The sequence below is a fragment of the Drosophila tropicalis genome, unplaced genomic scaffold (assembly GCF_018151085.1).
Source record: "Drosophila tropicalis isolate 14030-0801.00 unplaced genomic scaffold, ASM1815108v1 contig_593, whole genome shotgun sequence".
Taxonomy (NCBI): Eukaryota; Metazoa; Arthropoda; class Insecta; order Diptera; family Drosophilidae; genus Drosophila; species Drosophila tropicalis.
The window spans coordinates 16546011-16567803 of NW_027173070.1; the positions used below are offsets into that span (position 1 = coordinate 16546011).

The 21793-nt window shown below is 35.1% G+C and overlaps 1 protein-coding gene across 1 annotated transcript; it reads right to left on the minus strand.

Moving 5' to 3' along the window:
• Positions 1–6: 6 nt before the first annotated feature.
• Src42A (Tyrosine-protein kinase Src42A) lies at positions 7–19757 on the minus strand. Its single transcript, XM_068291571.1, is given in 11 exon segments — positions 7–1852; positions 1919–2085; positions 2148–2325; positions 2584–2742; positions 2800–2968; positions 4538–4616; positions 4691–4775; positions 4851–4972; positions 15795–18444; positions 18499–19594; positions 19596–19757. Coding segments are annotated over 11 exon segments (5064 nt in total). The 5' UTR covers positions 19746–19757; the 3' UTR covers positions 7–1643.
• Between the last annotated feature and the right edge of the window lie 2036 nt (positions 19758–21793).

Below are 21793 nucleotides of genomic sequence, written 5' to 3' on the forward strand. Positions count from 1 at the left end.
TATGCATAGAAATATGAATATATAATGGGTGTGTGTTAATTTTTGGAAGCAAAATTGATAATTAAGGATATAAGCATTTATAAAATCAGCCTTCAATACATTGTATTAATACGTAGAATAGGCATTAAAATTATTTATAGGTTTTTTATTTTTGTATACTAGAGTTAAATGAGAAACAAAAACCAAACTGATACTTACTCAACAAAAAAAGAACGTTTTGAAAACTGTTTCGAAATTTAACTAAAGTCTGTCATATTAGCCAAATTTTAGGTCGAAACTAAATACAAACTTAAATGACAAGCTTTGAATATAATAAAAAAATAAAATGAATTTGTTTTTTTTTTTATAAATTATATAAGACGACAATTTATTTTGTGTTTTTTTCCGTTTTTTTTTTCTTTTGTTCTAAATTTACATGTAGGCGTGTGGATTCGCATTGTGGTGTTTGTGTTCGTGTGTGTTTGTATATATAATTAAAAAATTTAAAAAATTACAATTAAAATGTATAACATTAATAATATGGATTTTAATTTATTGCATTAGGGGTATACATATATATATATATAAGATGCTAGCACTTGATTTCTCATAATGAATTTCTTTTCTCGATTTTAATTTGTTTATATTTATATGTATGTATGTATATATGTATATATATATAGGTATATATGATTCGTATTATTCATTTGTTTTTGTCGTTGATAATGTTGAGTGTGTTTGTGTGTGTATGTAAGTATGTATAAATGTATGCAATTTAAGTATAAGATAAGACACATAATGTTTTAACTAAAACAAAGCATAAATATGGGTTCATCTCCTTCTCTCTTACACTTTTTTTCTTTCTTTCTTTCGTTCTTCTTTGCTGATTATATAGTAATGACTACTGAACTAAACAAGAAGGATTTTGTTGTAACGGATAAGGTTCTTTCTTTTGTTTTTTTTTCATAATTGCTGCTGGAGGAGCACCTAGCCGAGAATAATAATCGAATTTATATATATAATCTGTGACTGTATATGTATATGTTTATGCATATATGTATGTGTATGTGTGTGTATAAATAATAATACATTGATATTGCATATACATACGCATCGATTGCAAATAATGCGCATATTTATATATATATTTACTCTCCAACACATAAAACATTGGACACTTATTACAAGAAAATAGTTGGGACAACTAAACACAAAATATAATAAATGTTGTGATGGGCATTTTTCGGTTTGTTTTTGTGTGCTTTCTCAAAAATACATATACAAAACATATATAAGAAACATTGAGGGGGGCGGTGGAAGGGGGGGACTCGCTCATTTTACATGCTCTCACTTTTTCTCACTTACATCACTAATTTGCTCGCTTAAATGCTAAATAACATGAATTCTATATACGCATATAGAGATAGAGAAGGGCAAAGGGGAGCTGACGGGGGATGGGATGGGATGGGATGAGGGGGTTGGTCCCCCCAACCCATTCTCTTAGCAATTTCTGTGCTAAAACTCAAGTAAACTACACCACTAGATAAGAATTGTCCGTTCATTATTCTCATGCACATATCTAATCATTGCTGCTTGCTGCCTACTTCCATTAGATCCTTAATCTTGGTTCGCTTTGTGCCGGCCGTTGCCGCATAAAGCATTTATCAGTAAGCCTGCGCTTCCTTATAGTCACTCTGATCGGATGTGTAGAAATCCTCTAGTTTCCATTGGAGTGTCTCGAATGTCGGTCTACGCATTGGATCCTTGTGCCAGCATTCGAGCATTATCTCATACAAACGCTGTTCACAATTTGGTGGCATTGGCATGCGATAGCCATGTTCAACTTGGGTTAATACTTCGGCATTGGTCATACCTAAAAAACAGATTATTTAATTATATAATTATCCTTTTAGAGTTGTTACATTCGCCAAAAACTCACCTGGATATGGTATGCGTCCATAGGTGACCAATTCGGTGAGCAGAATACCAAAGCTCCAGACATCAGACTTGATCGAGAATTTACTATAATTTGCTGCCTCCGGTGCTGTCCATTTGATGGGGAAGCGTGCACCAACTCTGGCCTCATATTCATCCTCTTTGATGAGTCTGTAATTGAAATTAAGGGAAATTAATCAAAGCTCTTTAATTTATCTTCTCCTTGTGCTCACCTGGCCAAACCGAAATCGGCTATTTTCACTATATTGCCATCGCCGACAAGCACATTACGTGCTGCCAAATCTCTGTGGATATAGTTCTGTGACTCCAAATATGCCATGCCGGCAGCTATTTGGGCTGCCATGTCGATCAGCGTTTGCATTTTAAGGCTACGACCTTTGCCTGCAATGGCTAAAAGATATTAAAGTAAAGTAAAGAACAAATGCAATGCAATTTGCCATGAGTTATGAGAAAGCGTGTGAGCGAGCGAGCAAACGATCGAACGAGCGAGTAGTAGTAGCGAGTAGATCGGACGGGCATGAGGGTAGCGTGAAAAATGTATAGAGAAATGTTATGTTATTGTAGTTGGGTTAAATGCTTAAGCGTTATTAATGTGTATGTGTGTGAAGGATCTTTAACTCTCTTATTCTCCCTTTATATAGTACTTACCTTGCAGATATTCCAACAATGAACCGTGCTTCATCAGTTCGGTGATAATGTAGATAGGCTCTTCCACCGTACAGACGGCATAAAGTTGTATAAGCTTGGTGTGGCGCAGTTTCTTCATGATTTGAGCTTCGGCTAAGAAGTCCTTGGGATCCATTGTGCCTAAAATAATAATTCCATTTTATTATCAAATCTCGAAACATTTTAATGCGCACTTACCTGATTTGAGTGTCTTAATGGCCACTGGAGTTGTATTATTCCACAGACCTTCCCAAACGTCACCAAACTGTCCAGAGCCCAATTTGCGTACAAACTTCAGGGAAGTTCTATCAATTTCCCATTGATCGCGGGTTCGATGTGAGAGACCCTCAGTCACGGGCTTCTCAATCTGTTTTTTTCGAAATATAACACAATATAATTAGTAAAATATTTAAACTCAACAACTTTAAGCTTTTTTCTTTGGATTAGTATTGTGATTATTATGTTTGGAGTAAAATATGTGGTGATTGTTGTTGTTTTTTTTTTTTGTGCCAATTGGTTAATGAAAGTTAATAGCATAGATTTAAGGCCTTATTTACAATTTTGTTTGGAATAGCTAGCAATTCGTTAGGTAGTTTTAAGTTGGTTAAGGTTGGATTCCAAGTAGTCGTCACAAATGAAAAGTGCAAAATTGAAGGAAATACGAACTAAACTAGAAACTTGTAAAAATATTCAAAATCTTAAGATTTTGAGCATATATAAATGGTATACATATAGAAAAACCAGTTTTAAATTAGATTCATTTGACTATTAGAGCTTCTATTTCATAATTTCTTAAGAATAATATTTAAAAACAGTTTTAAAATGAATTAGTTAGGATTTGGAAAGTATTTTTAGAAAAGTTTTTGATCGGGAACGTCTTTGTTAGCCTCTTTTAAAGATTTAGTGGCTATATTTTGCTACCTGCTTAACTACACTTACGATTTTTTTAAAATTTAAACTAAACTTGGCGTTAATATTGCCTTGAGGTCAGCTTTCGCTTTAGATAGTTGCGATTCCCAACTAGTTTTAGCGTTGAAGACTTGATACGGTCATTGCAATTCTAGAATTCTTAAGCAAAGTCTGATGATAATAGAACTGGATGGTTTTTGAGACAACTGAAGATTGGCCCCAAGCCGGCCTCGATTTATATCTGTTTGCTGCTTAGAAAATGTCATAATAATTGGTTTTGAAAGAAATAGTTTTTAATTTGTATCTTTAAAATAGGCTCAGTCTTAGATTCTTGGCCTGCATAAGAAACATGACATGTTTCTATTAAAATAATTAGGCTAATGTGACTTAAGAAAGTCCTTTCAAAATTCTTGTTTAACTTTGTGGTTAGAAAGTCAATAACTTTTGGTTTTTAATTTTGTAATTTTGCACTTTAAACTTGGACAGTAAATGGTTGTGAATGATAAATATTTGGAATGGAATATATGTATGTATAAATGTATACATATTTGGTATATTCGATTAGATATATAGATTATGTGTTGGCGTGAATATTGTGGTGGATATTGTGTTGATTTGGATGGGCATTAAACACACACGCACACATTACAGAGAATCCTACCTCAAAAACACCCGAAAAAGAATTTGTCTTTTATTTTGTTAGTTTTTGTTTTTTTTGTTTGTTTTCATATAATTTTTTGGTAAGTAGTTACAAGTTTATTAATCGAAAAGGATAAAAAGTATGCCGAAAAAAAGATAAAAAACACACAATTGTTTAGTTTATAATATAAAAAAGTGTTAAACAATGAAATAATGGATCAGACAAATGATAAATCTTTGTATGTAATAACAATGTTAAAATGTGTGACTATAATGAATGAATGTTATTTCCCTTTTTTTATGTGAATGTCAATGCTAATGCTAATGCTTAACTAAGGCCAAAAACGATGAGCATTCGAGCCAAATATGTTGGCCAATTGTGGCTTACCTGTACACAGGGTTTGCATAAATTGACGCAGAGGCCATCCGAATCCTTGGAATAATGCTCCACGAGCTCTTGCAGGGTTCTGTTGAAAAAAAGGAAAAATTATGAAGTTAAATAAAGGATCGAAAGGATAAATTCATAATCATGTTCACTTACCTGAATGTTGTACGTCTGGCAATGAAGAAGCCTCCCTCATCCAATTGTCGGATACGATAATGCTTAACCGTATCTCCATCGCGAACTGCAATAACAAAGTTAACAAACATCACATTAATAAATATATATGTATATATAAATTGTAGCTTGTGTCACGCACCTGATAGCGAGTAGTCATTGTGTCGGCTCTCGGAATCACGAATTAAAAATGCACCATGTTCATTCTCTGGCAGTAGAAGTTTTTTCTCAGCCTCAATGCGTTTGATTTTGCGGAAGTACCAACTGCAAAGGAAATATGAATATGTAGATTAATTTTAAAAACAATAACAAAAAAAAAAAAAAAAAAAACAAACTGACTCAAATTACTGCACATAAACATAAATTTGACATAAAGTGCGTTTTCTGTTTTGTTTTAATGGCAGGAAATTAGCTTTGAAAATTATATAGGCCTACTCTCCTTGATCACTGACATGGGCGTTTGGGAGACACGTGGGTGGCCACACCTAAAACGCATGTTCAATGAATCACTTTTGTTTGCAATTATTGATACCCTTTTAAGGAGGGTATTCTCATTTTCAGTTTTTGCACTTTGAAGTGAGTTTCAAGATTATAGAAAGTACATAACTAAAGATCAATATCAAAGAAAGAAAACTGTTAATTTCTGATATATTATTGGACATAATTGGCAATAAACTTAAATGTCATACAGTATAGATCACGATAATAAGTTAGTCTCCTCCATGATGCCATAAAGACATAAGTTAAGAAAAAACGTTGACAATCATTAAAAAAAATCCAATAAGGGATGAGGTAATATAAAGTTGTATCGTGATTACACATTGAAGTCATTTAAACAGGCATCTTTATGCTAGATTACGAGTGCGAATCCTTTCTTAAAATTTTGGTGGGTTTAGGAAATATTGTAACTGTTTTGTCCTGTTTTGGCCCACTGATTAGAATATAGAAAAGTATTTTCTGGTTTCTGGGCCTGCGGCTCGGCTCATTTATACATGATTGTAGATTAACCTAACCTTAGTGAGTAATCATTTAACTAAAGAGGTCAAAGAGCTTTTAATAGTATAAATTGCTGGCTACTCAAAAGTTAGTATTAGTCTAGATTTAATTGGAAATTTAATTTGAAATAAACTATTAAGAAACCAATTTTATTACATTTCTTATCCTTTTCAAATCTTACTATTGGAAACGCAAAAAAATGTTTTGCTATATTATTGATATTATTTCATTTAGTTACAGACATGTGATTATGTGACAGTTGAATACAACAGTTCGTTGTTTGTTTTTCGAAATATTCTAGATAAAAATCAACATGAAATAACTTACTAACTAATGAATTTCATTGAAAGTCGATATTAAGTCGTACAATGTATATCCAATCAAATTTAACTTGTATTACTCATCTTTGGAGGCTTTTTTTTTGCCATGTTTTCTGTTTTTTAGTTGAATAACAATTTAAGTTCATATTTTGGGTGTGAAATTGAAATATTATTGCAATTATATATTTAAATTATTATTTTGTTAATGAAATGTAGTTGAAAATAACATTGGTTGAAGTGTTCTACAATTATTTATCAACTTAAGTTGTTGTATTTCGCAACGAATGGAAAACGAATGGATGGAAAATTAAAAAGGTGGAAAGGTTTTCGGTTTTGTTTTTTGAGTGAGTTGTGGCATCAGTTTGATGAAGATGATGATGATGAATCAATCGTTTTGACAATAACATTTCAATCCAATTTGTTGCGGCATTAACATTGACCTTAATAATAGATAACTGATGAAATTGTTTAAATGTTTTCTTTCTTTCCTTTTATTACTGTCTTTTAGTGTTTGCTTTGTCCATCATTTTTTCCCCATCTTTTTTTTTTTTTTTGTTATATAACAGTTCACAAAGCGTTAACGGATGAAGATAAAGTGAATGATGCTGGAACTGCTTTTTTCTCGTCTGTCATTTTGAACAGTTTTTACAGGAAACTTTTCATTTCAATGCAAAGAACACACAGCGACACATGGAGAGAGACAGAATCCAAAAGGTTCAGACCAAAGTCAAGTCCATATTGAAGGGCAAAACTATTCTTTGACGTTTTAGAAAAAGTGAAAATCACTTTTATGGAACAATCCCAAAAGCAGCTCTAGCATATGTGCATAAATTGAATAGAAAAAAAAGTAAAGAAAACAAATCTTCATCCCGGCCAACATACACATTCAAGGTAAGTGGTTGGTTAGTTGGCTTCTTGCTTGGTATCATAAACCTGGCCTGGTCAGACAGCCTGCTATCTTAGGGGACCATAACAACTATGGCTGGATTTTGCTGGTCTTTGGTCTTGTTGGGGAGGGGGAGGGGCAACAGAGCAGCATTCAGTTCTATTGAATTTCACTTTGGATCTCTCTGGTTTTTTTTTTTTATGGGTTTTTTATCTTTGCTCCTTTCGGCTAACATTTTAGCAGGAATGCAATGGTCAATGGCCAAATGGAAATGGAAAAAAAACCTGCAAAGTAATCTGATTGTGCAAAAGCCATTTAAAGGTATTATTAAAAGAACTCTTGTGTGTGTGTGTGTCTTGGACTCTTGACTGCATTTAATTGGCTGTCTGTTTGCTAGCAACGGACAAAGGAGCGAGTAGCTATTTGGCTTTTGGTTGCACATTTGCACATGTTGAGACGTTGTCGTTGTCATCAACAACGGTTGTCTACCATAGCCATAGCCATCATCATCATCATCATCAGCAGCAGCAGCAGCTCTTGCAACAAAGTTGAAGTTATCCAGCAATTTGCCAGTCAACAGGATGCCAGCTGCTAGTCTCCTCCTTCTCCTCCTGCTAGTTATATGTACATATGTCTCTCTAGGCCTAGATCTCATGAATGAAGGAGAGGCTTGGTACAATTTGATTGATTGGCGCGACCCGAAGCTGCTGTAGACGGCCAGCACGTGTCTATTACGCCAATAAACGTTTATTAGACGCCATTAAATCTGCTTTCAAACAAAATACACACTCAGACACACACACACACACACAGATTTCTAGAGGAGTGTGCCTCCTATTTTAGTTTATTTTTAGATCGATGGATCGTTCAGTCATGCATGACTTTTATAAATATGCATTAGGCTGTCTTTAATTACTCCAGACAAGCTTGGGCATCCTGTGCAAAATGTAAGCCTAATGGCTAACCAATCTGGTCAGCAGTAAAAAACAAAAACAAAATGGGGAAGACCAAAATAAACCTTAACGCCGCTTCTTATGGAGACAAAGTAATCGGAAATTTGCAAATTACACAGACACAAGGATAAAAATGGCTGCAAGACTTAAATACTTAACATCTATTTGATCTTTTTTTTTTTTATATTTGATTAAAGTTATTAAGTAACCATTTTTAAACTTTTTAGTTTGCATTTCAATTATATACAAATACTTTTCCTATTTTTCGATTTCTATGTTTGTGAAAAGATCTACAGAATCTATATTTTTATACTTTTAAAAAAATATAAATTAAATTTGACTTAAAATTCAGAATGGTCCTATTATTATGTTGGTTAGACGCCATTAAAGTCTGTACTTCTAAAAAATGCAAGTTAGTTTTAAGAGATTTTTATCAACGTTTTTCGTTTCACATTGTTACCAAGACATTTATTTATATTTTAAAAACTTTTAAACATAATTCAACTATAGAATTTTCTAAGCTAACTTAAAAGGTAACTTTAAAAGTTCTGACATTTTTTGTAAAAAACTCTGACTCCTTCATAAAATGATGGACATTTTGAATGTCCTTTTAAAAGACTCCACAAATCATAGCAAGTAGAATGACAAGGAATATAGATTCTACAGTAATAGTTTATAATTAGAATTATATGGAATATAGTTTTCTATCTTGTACAACAATATTATTACAAACGATGCAAAGTTTGGACATAAATTTGAAAGCCTTTCAATCATTTTAGAGGTATTACAGAGTATTACAGAGTAATAGGATCTACATATATAGAAAAGAATGCAAATCCAAACGTGATTTGTACTCTATTTTATTGTTTGGATTATTTTGCAAGAGAAATGTTAAACAACAAAGTCAGTGTGTAGAAATCAAAAGGTTTTCAAATGACATCAGGCTAATGGGTTTTGTAAACACAACTATGTAATTGTAGGAGGGTATATTTAGCTGGGTAAATAGATAACAACTTTGTTAGAAAAGAAACTGAAATTCCTATGGAAAATAATGTATATATTTCAGACAATTTTCTCATTGATTTTAGTAATATGTATTCTAATTTTTCTCAGTGTAGAGAAACAACTATATCTAAGTATGTTTGCCATGGCATATCCATTCATTTTTTCATGATTGCAGGTTACAAAAACACAAGAAAAATTGGTCTAGAAAAACTCGACATGTTTATTTATAGATATAGACAGGCGGCCGGCCAACAGGCTAACAAATACTTAAAAAAAAAGTGAGATAGAAAGAGACAGGGAGAGAGAGAGAGAGAGAGCGAGAAAGAGAGAAGCTTGTCTCGAAACCATAACCGAAACCAAAAACCTCAAAGCCAAAATCAAATGCCTGGTCAAGAGAAGTCCGACTCTTTCTGTCTTGCAATTTTTTTTTGCTGCTGCTGCCTCGGGCGTCGTTCAAATGGCCATTTCGGGCCATCGTCTTGCAGGCAACTTTAACTTTAACTATTTTTAAACAGTCGCTTTAAGCAATGTAATGCGATTTTGTCTAAAAATATACACATAACAACGGCAACAGCAACAAGATCGTCGTCGCCGACGTCTACAATTTTTCTGCTACATGTTGCATGGTGTGGTGCATGGTGTGTCTGCCTGTTTTTGGCCATGGTTAGTGGAACGACAACAGCTTTACAATCTTTGGCCTAACATGTTAAGCTAGTTTTTGGCTCAGTTAACTTAATTGCAAAAGGCAACTAGAGAAGAGCTCTCTGTGTGTGTGTGTGTGTGTGGACCATGGACATGCACTTTAAAGTTAAAATTAGATTAAGTGAGTTCGATTGAACGATCGATCGATCGAAACCTAACCAAATAACTAAATTCTTAACTAGTGCCTGTTCCAATTTGTAAACTTGACGTGCCCCCGTGTGATTGACATTCGTTTTGCCTGCCTAGTTTAGGCCTAGTTTTCACCGTGCCCAATTCCCAACTACTTACTCACACACACACACACACACACACACATTTTGTGCCAACTTTGACAGTAAAAAAAACTATTTCACACAACGGTTCATGGCTCGCCTTTTCCTATTCTGTGCTGGCCAATTGTTTCAATTCTGAAAAAAATGGGACAAAAGTCCAAGTTGCCGAGTCTTCAAAGTCTGAACATTATTGAATTTATTGAAGCAGGTCAAGATGTCGACAATGACAATGATCATAATGATGATGATGATGCGCTGCATTGTTTGTGCAATTAATTAGCAAACATCTTCAAAATGAAACGGAACCAAACTGGTTTTTCATTTTCAACCCCTCGCAGAGATCAAGCAACACCCAACTAATAAACGTCATGAGCATGATTCATACAAAATACAGATAAACCGGCCAGCCAGACTTTATTATCATCATCATTATTATCATTATCATCAATTGCTAATCTTCATCTCCCTCCCCATCCCCATCCCTCTCTCTTTCTCTGTGTCATCTTATCTCATATCTCATTAAGTAATTGTTAATTGGTTATATAAGTTTCTGGGAACACGTTTTCGTGGAGGCCAATTTGTTTAAAGCCTATTGAACAAATATTTCTAAATTCATAAGGCTTTAGGCTTAGCTCTTTCAATTATTGATTGAGTTCCAACTTTTGCATATTAATTGGAGTAGTTTTGTTTTTTTGCTGGTCACGACAAAAATGCAGTAATGGGAAATTCACAGATATGTGTGTGTGTGTGTGCACTGTCACTTTCTCTATATAATTGTCTTCTCTTGGCCATATTTGGTTTTCTCCCAAATATCCGTCATTCGACCGCCCTGCCTATGTGCATTTATTTTTAAATATTTAATTAGAAACATTTAAAAAATACAAACAACTCAAAACCAGTTTCAGTTTTTTTATACCCTGCATTTGAGATCTGAACAAAATGGAGATATTTAGACTTATTTTAATACTCTTTGGTCAAAATAATAAATGAAATGAAATAAAGTTTTATCATGAGCAATCAACATAATTTACTTTGACTTGAATTAGGAATATTCAAACATTTTACTTTGAAAATAGGTATAAAGATCTGGATCTAAATCTTCAATAACATACTTTATAAACTTAGTATGATATCTATCCTTCTTAAAGGTTTTCAAGCTTGAAACAATATAAATCCTGAAAAACTGATAACCCAACAGAATGACTTTGGCGTGACGCGTTCATATATACATACATCGGATATTTCAACAGGGTATCGTAAAGTCTAGTTGCTTTTACTCACTTTATATAGATTAAGCGTTTAATTTATTCTCTGGTTTATTCTAGAATTACTCACTCATTATCCCATATTATTTATATTCATAATACTTAGCTAATAAATTTCACTTTTTACTGAGACAGTCTGACTGGTAAAAACTTACCTGAAAAGGAAAAGAGAATAGAAAATTATTACATTTTATATCTACATACATATATTGTCTATTAAAAAACATTATTTATCAATGGGAAATAATCTGGAATTTACTTTTGACACGCGACATATTGAATTTGGAATGCATTCATATCCAAACGAATTAAACATGCGAATTTTTAATTACTTGCAAATTTAATGCAATTTCCCCTTGGTTCCCAACTGTAATTAGTGCAAAATGCTGACTGACGAGGGAAAAACACACACACACACACACACATACCCAGTGAATTCATTAAATGACGTATTTTTAATTGAAATGGGCGGAACTCAAATCCATTATCATTATAAATTCATCATATAAATAAAATGTTTCTTTTATCAATTTAAATGGCTGAAACTTTCCAATTTTATAAATTCTCCAAAGTTCCATGGTCCATTTCAGATTATTTGTTGCTAAACTTTTAATTATATACATAGTTCTCCAGATGTTTAGCTTGAAAACTATAACAATTTTAAGACATTTTGCCAGTCTTTCAGTTAAGGCCAAGAGATTAGTTTCCTTTAGGGTCGAAAGAATTCCATTTGGTTTAGGATTCTCTTAAATTTTTAACTGAGTTTATTTTAAAAGATCTATTGATTTGCATACGTAAGTATTCCCCATAGATTCTGACTAAATTTTAAATAAAGTTAAAGAAGACTTGATCACTGTCTATATTTAAAGTATATTAGGTGACTACCCTTCCCGAATGTTTCTTTCGTCTTTGAAAACGAAGTTTATTTTAATAAATGCAAATCAATATTAGAATTAATAAACAAAATATTTGTCATAACTTGTGATGTGATGAGATCACAATTAAAAAAAAAAAGCAAGTGGTGATAGTTTTTTTTTTTTTTTAAGATCCAGTTTTGTTTGCAAAGTAGAACTTAAAGGCCCTTCTACTAATAATAATAATCATTATTTAAACTGGGGAAAAATATATCAATGATATGACGCAGTAAATTCTTAAAAGACGTCAACAAATTATGCAAATAGTAATAACAAATTAGTCAACAATGAAAAAAATTAAATAAACCATTAATGCATACATTGTAAGTATTTACAAGGAAGCTAATTAACTAAGAGATATCAAAATAAATATATCAAGATGTAATACAAAGACTGACTGTAAAAAGAATAAAACAACAATTTGTTTTTTGTTATAGTTTTTACATTAATTTTTTACAAGCATTTCCTGCATTTTTCCAGTTTTTCCCCCCTGAGACAATTGTGGTGGAAAATTGGTTAGCTGGTTTTGGTTTGTGGTCTATTTATAACCACTCTACACACACACACAAACACACACAGAGAGAAAGATTGCCACACATAATTGTTGGATGGCGCCAACAATTGGCAGCAACTGCAGGCAGATGTTGGTTAAATAAGCAAAGCAAAGAGAGAAAAAAAAAACTGACTAAGAAATAAATGGTCAAAATGCTTGAGGCTTTAACTTGTGGCTGGCAGGATGCTGCTTAATATATAGATATTAACAAGTTGTTTGTTGCCTAGACTTTTTTTATGCAGAAATAATTTGTAAATTGTTAGGCTTTCGGTTTTTTTTTTTTTTTTTTTTTTTCAGAATTTGCAGCTGCATTTCCTAGCAATTTTGTTTTTTCTCTTTCTCGGTGTGTGTGTGTGTGTGTTTCGAGTGAAAATGTGCAAATAGAAAATGACCATAGACACAGACATTATCAAGTTCCGGCTAAATGTATACCATTTGGCCACACTTTCCACATAAGTTACAACTTCTCTACTTGCATCTCTAGAGAGACAGAGAAAGAGAGGGGCAGTCAGATAGTAGTTCAATGTCATTTCCATTATACGGTTTCTATTGTTGCTTAAATTGACATGATTTGAGCTACAGACTGATGTTTATTTCAATATATACATATATGATATAAAAGCGCCATCAAGTTTATTGTTCTAGTATAGAATGGATTTCAAATAATAAACAAAACAAAACAAAAAAAAAAAAAAGCAACTCACGATATCGTATCGTATTCGCCTTTTTGGGTAGGTCTAATCAAACCACCTGGATAGTGTCGTTGTCGTCGTCGTTACGCTTCAGAGAAGTTGGTTAATATATGTATATATAAATTGAAAACTGATCGTTATTGCACCATCCTCCACGTGCTGACACTATTCTCTCATACTTATATAAAACGAAAACAAAACCAAAAAACCAAGAAAATTTCAAATGCTTTAACTAATGATTGTCATTTGGCTTTGCCTTTTGGAGGAAGGTTCGTTCCTGTTTTGCAAATTATATAGTAAACTGGGGCATATAGTTGGAAAATACACCCGCACATTAAGCAAACGACACTACTAACCGCACCCACACCCAGTTCATTTGTGTGTGTGTGTGTGGGTCATCAGTTGCAAATTACTGGGGAGGTAAACAATACACAAAAAAAGAAAAGAAAAACAAAACTAAATTGCATTCTAAACAAAATCAAATTAGTGTGTACTGCCCTGCTACTGCTGCTGCTGGTATACATTTCGAAATTAGTTTTTAATTTCAAATTATTAGATAGCAGTCTACTACTAGATGCGGGTGGAAGGCGTCAACATTCCAAAGAAAATTGCACAACTGCAAAACCATCAAGATTTCCCCCTTTATCTCTTCTTCCTTTTTGGGGTTCTATGCCAAATCAATTTACAGCTGTTTTTAAATATATTTTTTGCACTTGGTTTTTTTCTCTTCTGCATGTATTTATTTAGAATTCTAGTGACTAATGCTTAAGCTATTAGCAACAACAAGCCATAATTGAAATTCAAAATCAGTTAACAGAAGCACCAAACACAGAAACAGAGAGAGAGTGTGAGAGAATGATCCAAGTTAAGCTTCTAGCTCTCATTTAAAATTGAAATCTTTTGGACTTTTTGCTCGTCTTTTCAATGTTCGCTCACTTGTTGGTTGCTTGGTTGGGTTTTTGTCTTTCTTTTTTGAACAAAAAAGTGTTGTAATCACAGCGAATACTCAGAGTCGCAGAGTCGGGTCTCTCGAATTGAGACTCAGACACGTTCAACAGACACAGACACGTCGTCGTTGGACGACGATTGAGTTGAACATTTATTAACCTGCAAAATATTTGACTATCAAATAAACGCACAAATTGCCTGCTAAATACGTGGTGGGGGCTCCTGGGATGACCAAGTGCCTCCCCCACCCACTGAGCCAACCACATTTAAAGAAGTTCATGCGGCAAAAGTCGTGACAATTTTTATGGCACGCTGCTCTTTGAACAATTAAAACCGATAAACAAACATTGCTCGACACATTTTTTTTTCATTATTTTGTCTTTTTTTTATAGTGTTTGAGGAGCGTAAAGTTGTTAAAGTAAAGCATATTGGACGACATTTCAGTATGTGTATTTTGAGTGGCGCTTCGATTGTGTTTTGAGTGGCGCTGAGACCAGCACGTGTATTGAGTTATTTGTATCTGGGAGGGATATGCAAATTTTGTCAAACAACTGAACCAATTTGAAACGTTTTGGCCTTGAAGTTTGTTGCATTTGTTTTACGCGGACACAACAAAAAAAAACAAAGATATACACATATATGACTTCAAGTGGAAAATTTTGGCATAATAATGACGACAAAATTAAACACAATTGTTGCCAACAGACAAAACCAAAAAAAAAATAATAATAATATTGTAAAATAAACATTGTGAAAAGTTAGTCTCAATCACAACAAAGTTTATATATCGGAAAGAGTAAATTTATAAAATTTATTAAATACATAATATACCTATATAAGACTATTAAACACTCTAATGAATTGTCATAAAAATGTTTAAAAGTAAGTAAAATTTCAAATGAAAATGACTTTGTAAAGTCTTTGTTAAGACAAACACTAACTTAACTAACATTTGATGTTCGAAGGGAAAATAAACATTTATTAATCCCTTAGAACAATGAATGTGGTTTTTGTCCCTTATTCGAATCAATTACTATATATTTTTTGCTAACACAAAGAACAAGAAACTGTTAATAAATACGATAATAACATCCTCCATCTCTTTCACTACTTAGATCCTACCGTAAGATATTTCACCAATTAATTTAGCTTGAATTCTAAGCTTATGACACATTCTTTTTCTTTTTTTGGACACTTTCATGGAGATTAATTTTTTAAGCAATTTCTTAGAAAGCCTTGCAAGTGGTCTAGAGGATCAAGACACAGTTAAAATAAAATATTCGTAGAATGCTTTATCATTTTAATTATTTTGAAAAAAAATTTCAGATGTCATAGTTAAAAAAGGGATGTAATTAATAATCTCAAAAAGAATGCATCTCAAGTCTCAAATGATTGTCAAAATTTCAGGAGTTGCTTTTGGGTTTAATTTGGCCTTAAGTATTATTGAATAAAATGATTAAGCAAAATATAAACCCTCTACAAAAAAAAAAAAAAAAACCCATTTTGTTGTGCTCTAAACATTTCAATATTGTAAAATAATTGCATTCAATTTGATTTTTATTGTAGACTGAGAAACTTACGATTTTTCATTTAAAAATTCACCGCGCGTAAATTCCGAAAGTCGTCGCGATTTGCCTTTTTTGGTGGGTTTGCTGCTATTGGATTTTGTAGTGGTTGGGTGGCAACTTAGATGGGTACACTTATGCAAGGAGATGGCAGGGGAGGAAGAGTTGGCGGCGGCGGGCAATGAGCGGCTTTTCTCAATGACACATGTCAGAGCATGAGTGGGTAAACAAGTGCAGTCCTTTTCCTCCTGCTGCTGCAGCTGCTGATGATGGCTAAGCATTTCTGGGCAGTTGCATTTAAGCGGCGTTTGATTTGACCATCGACGTAAAGGCTGTCGGGGTTTGGCCTCCACTGTCACCGTCATGAGGCAAGTGTCTAACGAATGCTTTTTCTTTTGCAATATTGCTGCCTGCTGTTGACGTGTGGCATTCTGTGGCGGCATATGTTGCTGTTGCTGCAGGCAATGATGTTGCTTCAAACTGCGACGTGGCCGTGGCGGGGAGGGTGTAGCTGGCGGGGATATCACAACTGACATTGAGATGGCATCCAGTGAATTGGATTTCATCAACGAATGATGATGATGAAGCGAATGATGTTGGCGGCATTCTGAATCGCTGTTGTTGTCATTTGCCTGCCTTTGTTGGGCTATAATCCGTGTATATAACTCCTCGGAATCTAGTGGCAATAGCAAATTGGTCACACCAATGCGTCTTTTCGCCTGACTGCGTTTCTTTTTGGTGGATTCAACTTGATCTTGGGCAACATCTGTTGTGTTGGCATCATCCGGCGGCTGGGTTGATTTGCTATAACTTAGGATATTGGATAGACGACGCATTTTATGGGGCTTGGTTTGAGTTGGCGTCTGTTTACTTGGAGCACCGCTGCTGCTGTTGGCTTCCGCCTCAGCGGTTATTGCCATTGCCGACGGCAACTCATCCACTTGGCTGACCACAAACCGCGTTGTCTTTGCAACTGGTTTTACCTTCTGCTGCTCGTTCTCCTCCTCCTTTGATAAATCTCCTATGGTATCCAATTTCTCTCCTTGTAGAATATCATAAATTAGTCCCAAATTGGCACTGCTAGCCTTGGAGTTTTCTGCATCGCTAATGATAGTCACAGCACTTTGTTGACTTTGCAACTGTTGTTGTTTCTGTTGATGCTGCTGCTGCTTTTTCTTTACTATATCATAGATCACATCATTGGATTTACCATGTTCTCGTTCCAAAATGGAACTAAGACTTTTACGTTGCCATGTGGCCGAGTTTGTTGTCGACGATGATAGCGATGTGGTCGAGGCGGTGGACGTTGAGGAGCTTGTTGTATTCGTTTTACGATATAATATCTCATAGATCGTGCCATAGGTCATATATTTATCATATTTCTGATAGGTCAGTTGATAAATATCATTCTTACGCTGTATTATATCATAGATAGTGCCATAGACTAATTTATCATAGATTTTAAAATTTTTCCGATACTGCTGTGAATTATTACTTTTATGTGCCGCCAATCCTTTGACATAGGCTTGAAGTTGCTTCTCCTGCTCAGAAGCGGCGACACAAACAACAACATTCTCTTTCTCCTGCTCTAAATCCATTTCCTTATCCTTCTCTTTCTCCTCTTTCTTAGTCTCCTTATCTTGATCCTGTTTCTGCTTCTGTTCAGTCTTTCGTTCTTTGGTCGAAGAGTTGCGTCTGGGTAAAAAGTAGCTGGCAAAACTTTTACGTTGACGTGAATTCTGCCGTTTCAATGCGGTCGGTGAGTCCACCACCATTTCACTTGGTTGAATTTCCTTAACCAGACGCTTAAATTCCTCATACGATGTGCGACGCTTATGTGCCTTGGCTCTCTGCTCTTTGCCCGCAAATTGTTGATCAAGAATTTGTGATAGAAAATCCGAATTCTTACGCATAACCTCTGTGGTGTTGGAGGTGGTTGTTGTTGTTGGCGGCGGCAGTGGCGGCTGCTGCTGCTGTGTTGCTGCTGTGGTTAATGTTAGATCGCCATCAACAGCAGCAACACCAACAACAGTATTGTCAGCGTCGCCGGTATCCATTTCATCTGACTTAAACTTGTTTGCACAATCCGGTTTAACTCTCTCGAGACTTTTGCCGCCTTCATCGCTTGTGGTTTCTTGTTCTGAAATGGAGGCAAGCCCTAATGTTGCTGCGGCTGATGTTGCCAATGCTGCTGCTGCTGTAGTTGTTGTTGGTATCACAGTGTTGCTGTTGTTTGTTGCGTCATCTTCCACTTTGGCCATTGCTTCCGTTGCATTAAACATGGCTTTGAACTCTTCATAAGATTTACGACGATTTCGCGATTGAGTTAAACATTCTTTATAATTAAGACGAGCAATTTTCTCGCCAATATTGGTTGTTGTTGCTACTGCTGCTGCTGTTGGTGCAGTTGTTGCAGCTGCTGCTGCTGCTGCGGCAGCTAGAGCATCTAATTTATTTTGCATTTCCATAAAACCCGAATCCATAGAACTTAATGTGCAGGTGGAATCGAAACTAGTCTTACGACTAGAATTTTGACTACCAGGAGAATTTGGTGGTTTTGGTGGTGTTGGTGGCGGTGTAACCAATTGGGCCAATACTAGAAGCTCCTCATCATCCTGATTTGGTAAGCACAATAGATCAACATTATGTTGTGGTTGTTGTTTTTCTTGATTTTGATGTACATTAGCATCACATTCATCATCTTGTATAAGTAAATTACCTTCAATCGATTGAGGATGATTGTCATCCTCGTCAAAACTAATCAAATCACGCGGCTCTTCCGGTACTGCAGCGAGCATAGTTACAGCTGGCATTTCATCCACTACCAATTGCTGTTGTTGTTTTACACTGTCTACTAGTTCAGTCTTTGTTTGGATTTCGCGTTGTTGTTTTTCGCGTTTGCTCACCACAGCGTAAAGCGGCGGCTCTGATGTGGACAGAGCGGCTGTCGGTATCAAACTGAACGCCCCATTGCTATTGCTATTCGCTCTAGTCAACGACGATTCCGAGACGACGCCGCCGACGCCAACAACACCTCCCACTCCACCTCCACTTGTTGCAGCTCTGGCTATATTACCTGAACTACTGCTGGCACTACGGTTATGAAAGATCTTCACACTGTGCATGGGTAATTTGTGATGACGATTGTTACTGGACGACGACGCTGGACGATTGCGGGCAATGCCCATCGATATGGTGCCAGACTGTTTATAACGCTGCTGGCGTCGATTATATTTTGTGGCAATGCTACATACAGGATCATCCATAATTATGGGTAGGTCATTGACCACCAAATCATAGTCTGAATTGCATTTACTACTATGGCGAAGATATCTTTTGAGACGACGTCCAGCACAGGAATTACCGTTATGTTGTTGTCCCCCATGCTGTTCATTCATGCATTTGGCACAGCAGAGAAACTCATATAGAATATCATCATCAGCATCACCTTCCCCTGTTCTCGGACTGCCGCCCTCTTCCTCCTCGTCATCATCACCCACTTTGATCAAATGTGTATCCACCACAGATGGTGGAGGTGAGGAATATTTTGGTTCCAAGAGAAATTCCAATTGTGCTGCTGCAGCGGCAACTGCTTCTGCCGAGGGTGTGGCAATCGTTGATGATGGCATCGTTGCCGTTGCCGAAGAAGAAGATCCCTTGACTGGCATTAATATATATGTACTTTTATTTACTGGTGGCTGCGGTTGCTTCTGCTGCTGTGGCTGCTGCTCCTTTTTGGCCATTATGGAGCTCTCAATGCTAACACCACTGTCGAGGAGCATAAATGTTCCATCCGATGGCAAGATAAGGCGCCCCCTCAGCCGCCGCATTGACAAATTCGCGTAGGGCATGAACCTGCTTTTCGGTCACATTCCCCTGCAACTGAATGCCATGGAGAGCAAATGCTGTGGGCTTATTATTAACCGAATTGGGATCGGTACACCATACCACGGGTATGGCAGTCATTTTTCCAACAATCTGAAAGCAGAAAATGCTACAACATGAATCATCTCTATCGATTACACTACAAGTGAATCCAATGTGAGTTTTCGTTTTTGGCTTTCTATAATTCCTTGACAGTTTTGGTTTGTGTTGGCTGGAATTTAATTCCGGTTCTTCCAGCAAGAAGATTGCGTCAGTTATATTTTTAAAATTATTCATATATGTAAATTTACATATTTTGGATAGATCATATCATATCTAATGAGAGTAACAAATTCTATTGACCCTGAGAATTCTTCTCTTCTTTTGTTTTTGTTACACAAAAACATGTGCAAAATTGCAAATTCAAATTGGTATCGAAATCATTTGAAATGTTCAGCGCATGTCGTACATTTAAATGAACTTAATCTTATCCAAAATTGATTTGGTTAGTTTTTTGTTTATTTTGCATTTGACATGTGCAGGAATGATAAAATGACTACCATCAGTAGAATGTTATTGCATTATATTATCTTGCAAACTATCGAATCTTGTTGAGCACACATGTATTTTCGGCTAAGGGAATCAAAGTTAATGAAACGCAGACTAGATTAAGGTTTGATTAAGAGAAAACGACTGAACTAACTTTTTCGATAACTGACTTCTAACAATATTCATCATATAAACAAACGTATGATTCTATATGAGTAGAGAATCAGTAGAAGGTCCTTAATAGACAAAATTACTGAATCTCAACCAAGCCAATCATACAAATAAAGGACCTGCAGATAATGTTTTTAGGAATTTGAATAAGACCGGCGTACTTTATAAGTTCTTTTGGTATAAAAGTAAAAATCCAATCGCCTCCTTCTCTTTTCTTGTGTGAATTTTGTGTTGAAGGAATGACATTTCACCGTAAAGAGTTTAGTCTAAAATAAACCCACAGTCTATGCGACTTTTACCGATAATCATGGGAACACCAGGTGATATCTTTATAACCGATATTCGTACTAACTGGTACTAGCATGACAACTAATCAAAGCTTTGTGTGTGTGTGTTTAGTAGTGTTGGGTATATATTGCTCATTCCACTAAACATCGTTACTTTTTTTTTTTTCGTCGTGAGTCAACTCATTTGTTCACTTCACTCCTCGTTCGATCAGCATAAGGATTCTAAATTTTATATATCCTGTTTTTCACTTATTAATCTTATTCCAAATTAGTTCGTTCTTAATATGATTAATATTTTATTGTTTACTATATTAACTTTCCAACTTTTACACTATTTTTAAATATAGTCCAAAACTTTTAATAGATTGTCCTTAATCTTTAGCCACAACTTTGTCGAATACCTGACTCACGTTCAAACAGATATTAAATTTTCTCGAGATTGGAATAAAAAACTTCACTGTAGTCCCCAGACTTTTAACATTTATTGGGATTTACGATCCAGTCCCAAGTTAGTATGTCTATAGATCATTCAACTAATCCGCGGCTTTAAAACTTCCTCATATTATGACATTATCATTGAGGGAAACCCCTATGCCCCCATGGGTGCCAGGTGTTAGTTATCTATCTATTAAAATGAAACAGAAGCACAACAGCAGATTCATTTTGTTTTTGTATATTTTGACAGCTGAACAAACAAGTTTTATGGTTGTCGCTACGTTTTTTTTTGTGTTTTTTGTGTATTGTTTTATTAAGAGACAAATTATGGAAAATTTCATTGTTAATTTGTCAGCTGTTTGACAGCAATTGGTAACAATTATGTCATAGGTGTCCGAGATATATACATTGACCCCAAACAACATGTGTGTTTAGAGTACACATCGAGTGTACACCAATAGTTGAAGTTGAAGGTGGCTTCTAGGCAATTTGCTGACCATTGAACTGAAGCAACGCCAACTTGGTACTTTCAATGTAAAAGTCAACAGAAATGAGAAAAACAGAAAAAAAATACAATTCAAGGCTTACGAATGCTGCCCATAAATGGCTTAGCATGGGGTTATGGTCTATGGGTAAGCCGACAAAGGAGGCCAACAGCCACCTCCATCATACACTTGAGACAAAATGCTTAGGTAGGTAGTAGTAAAC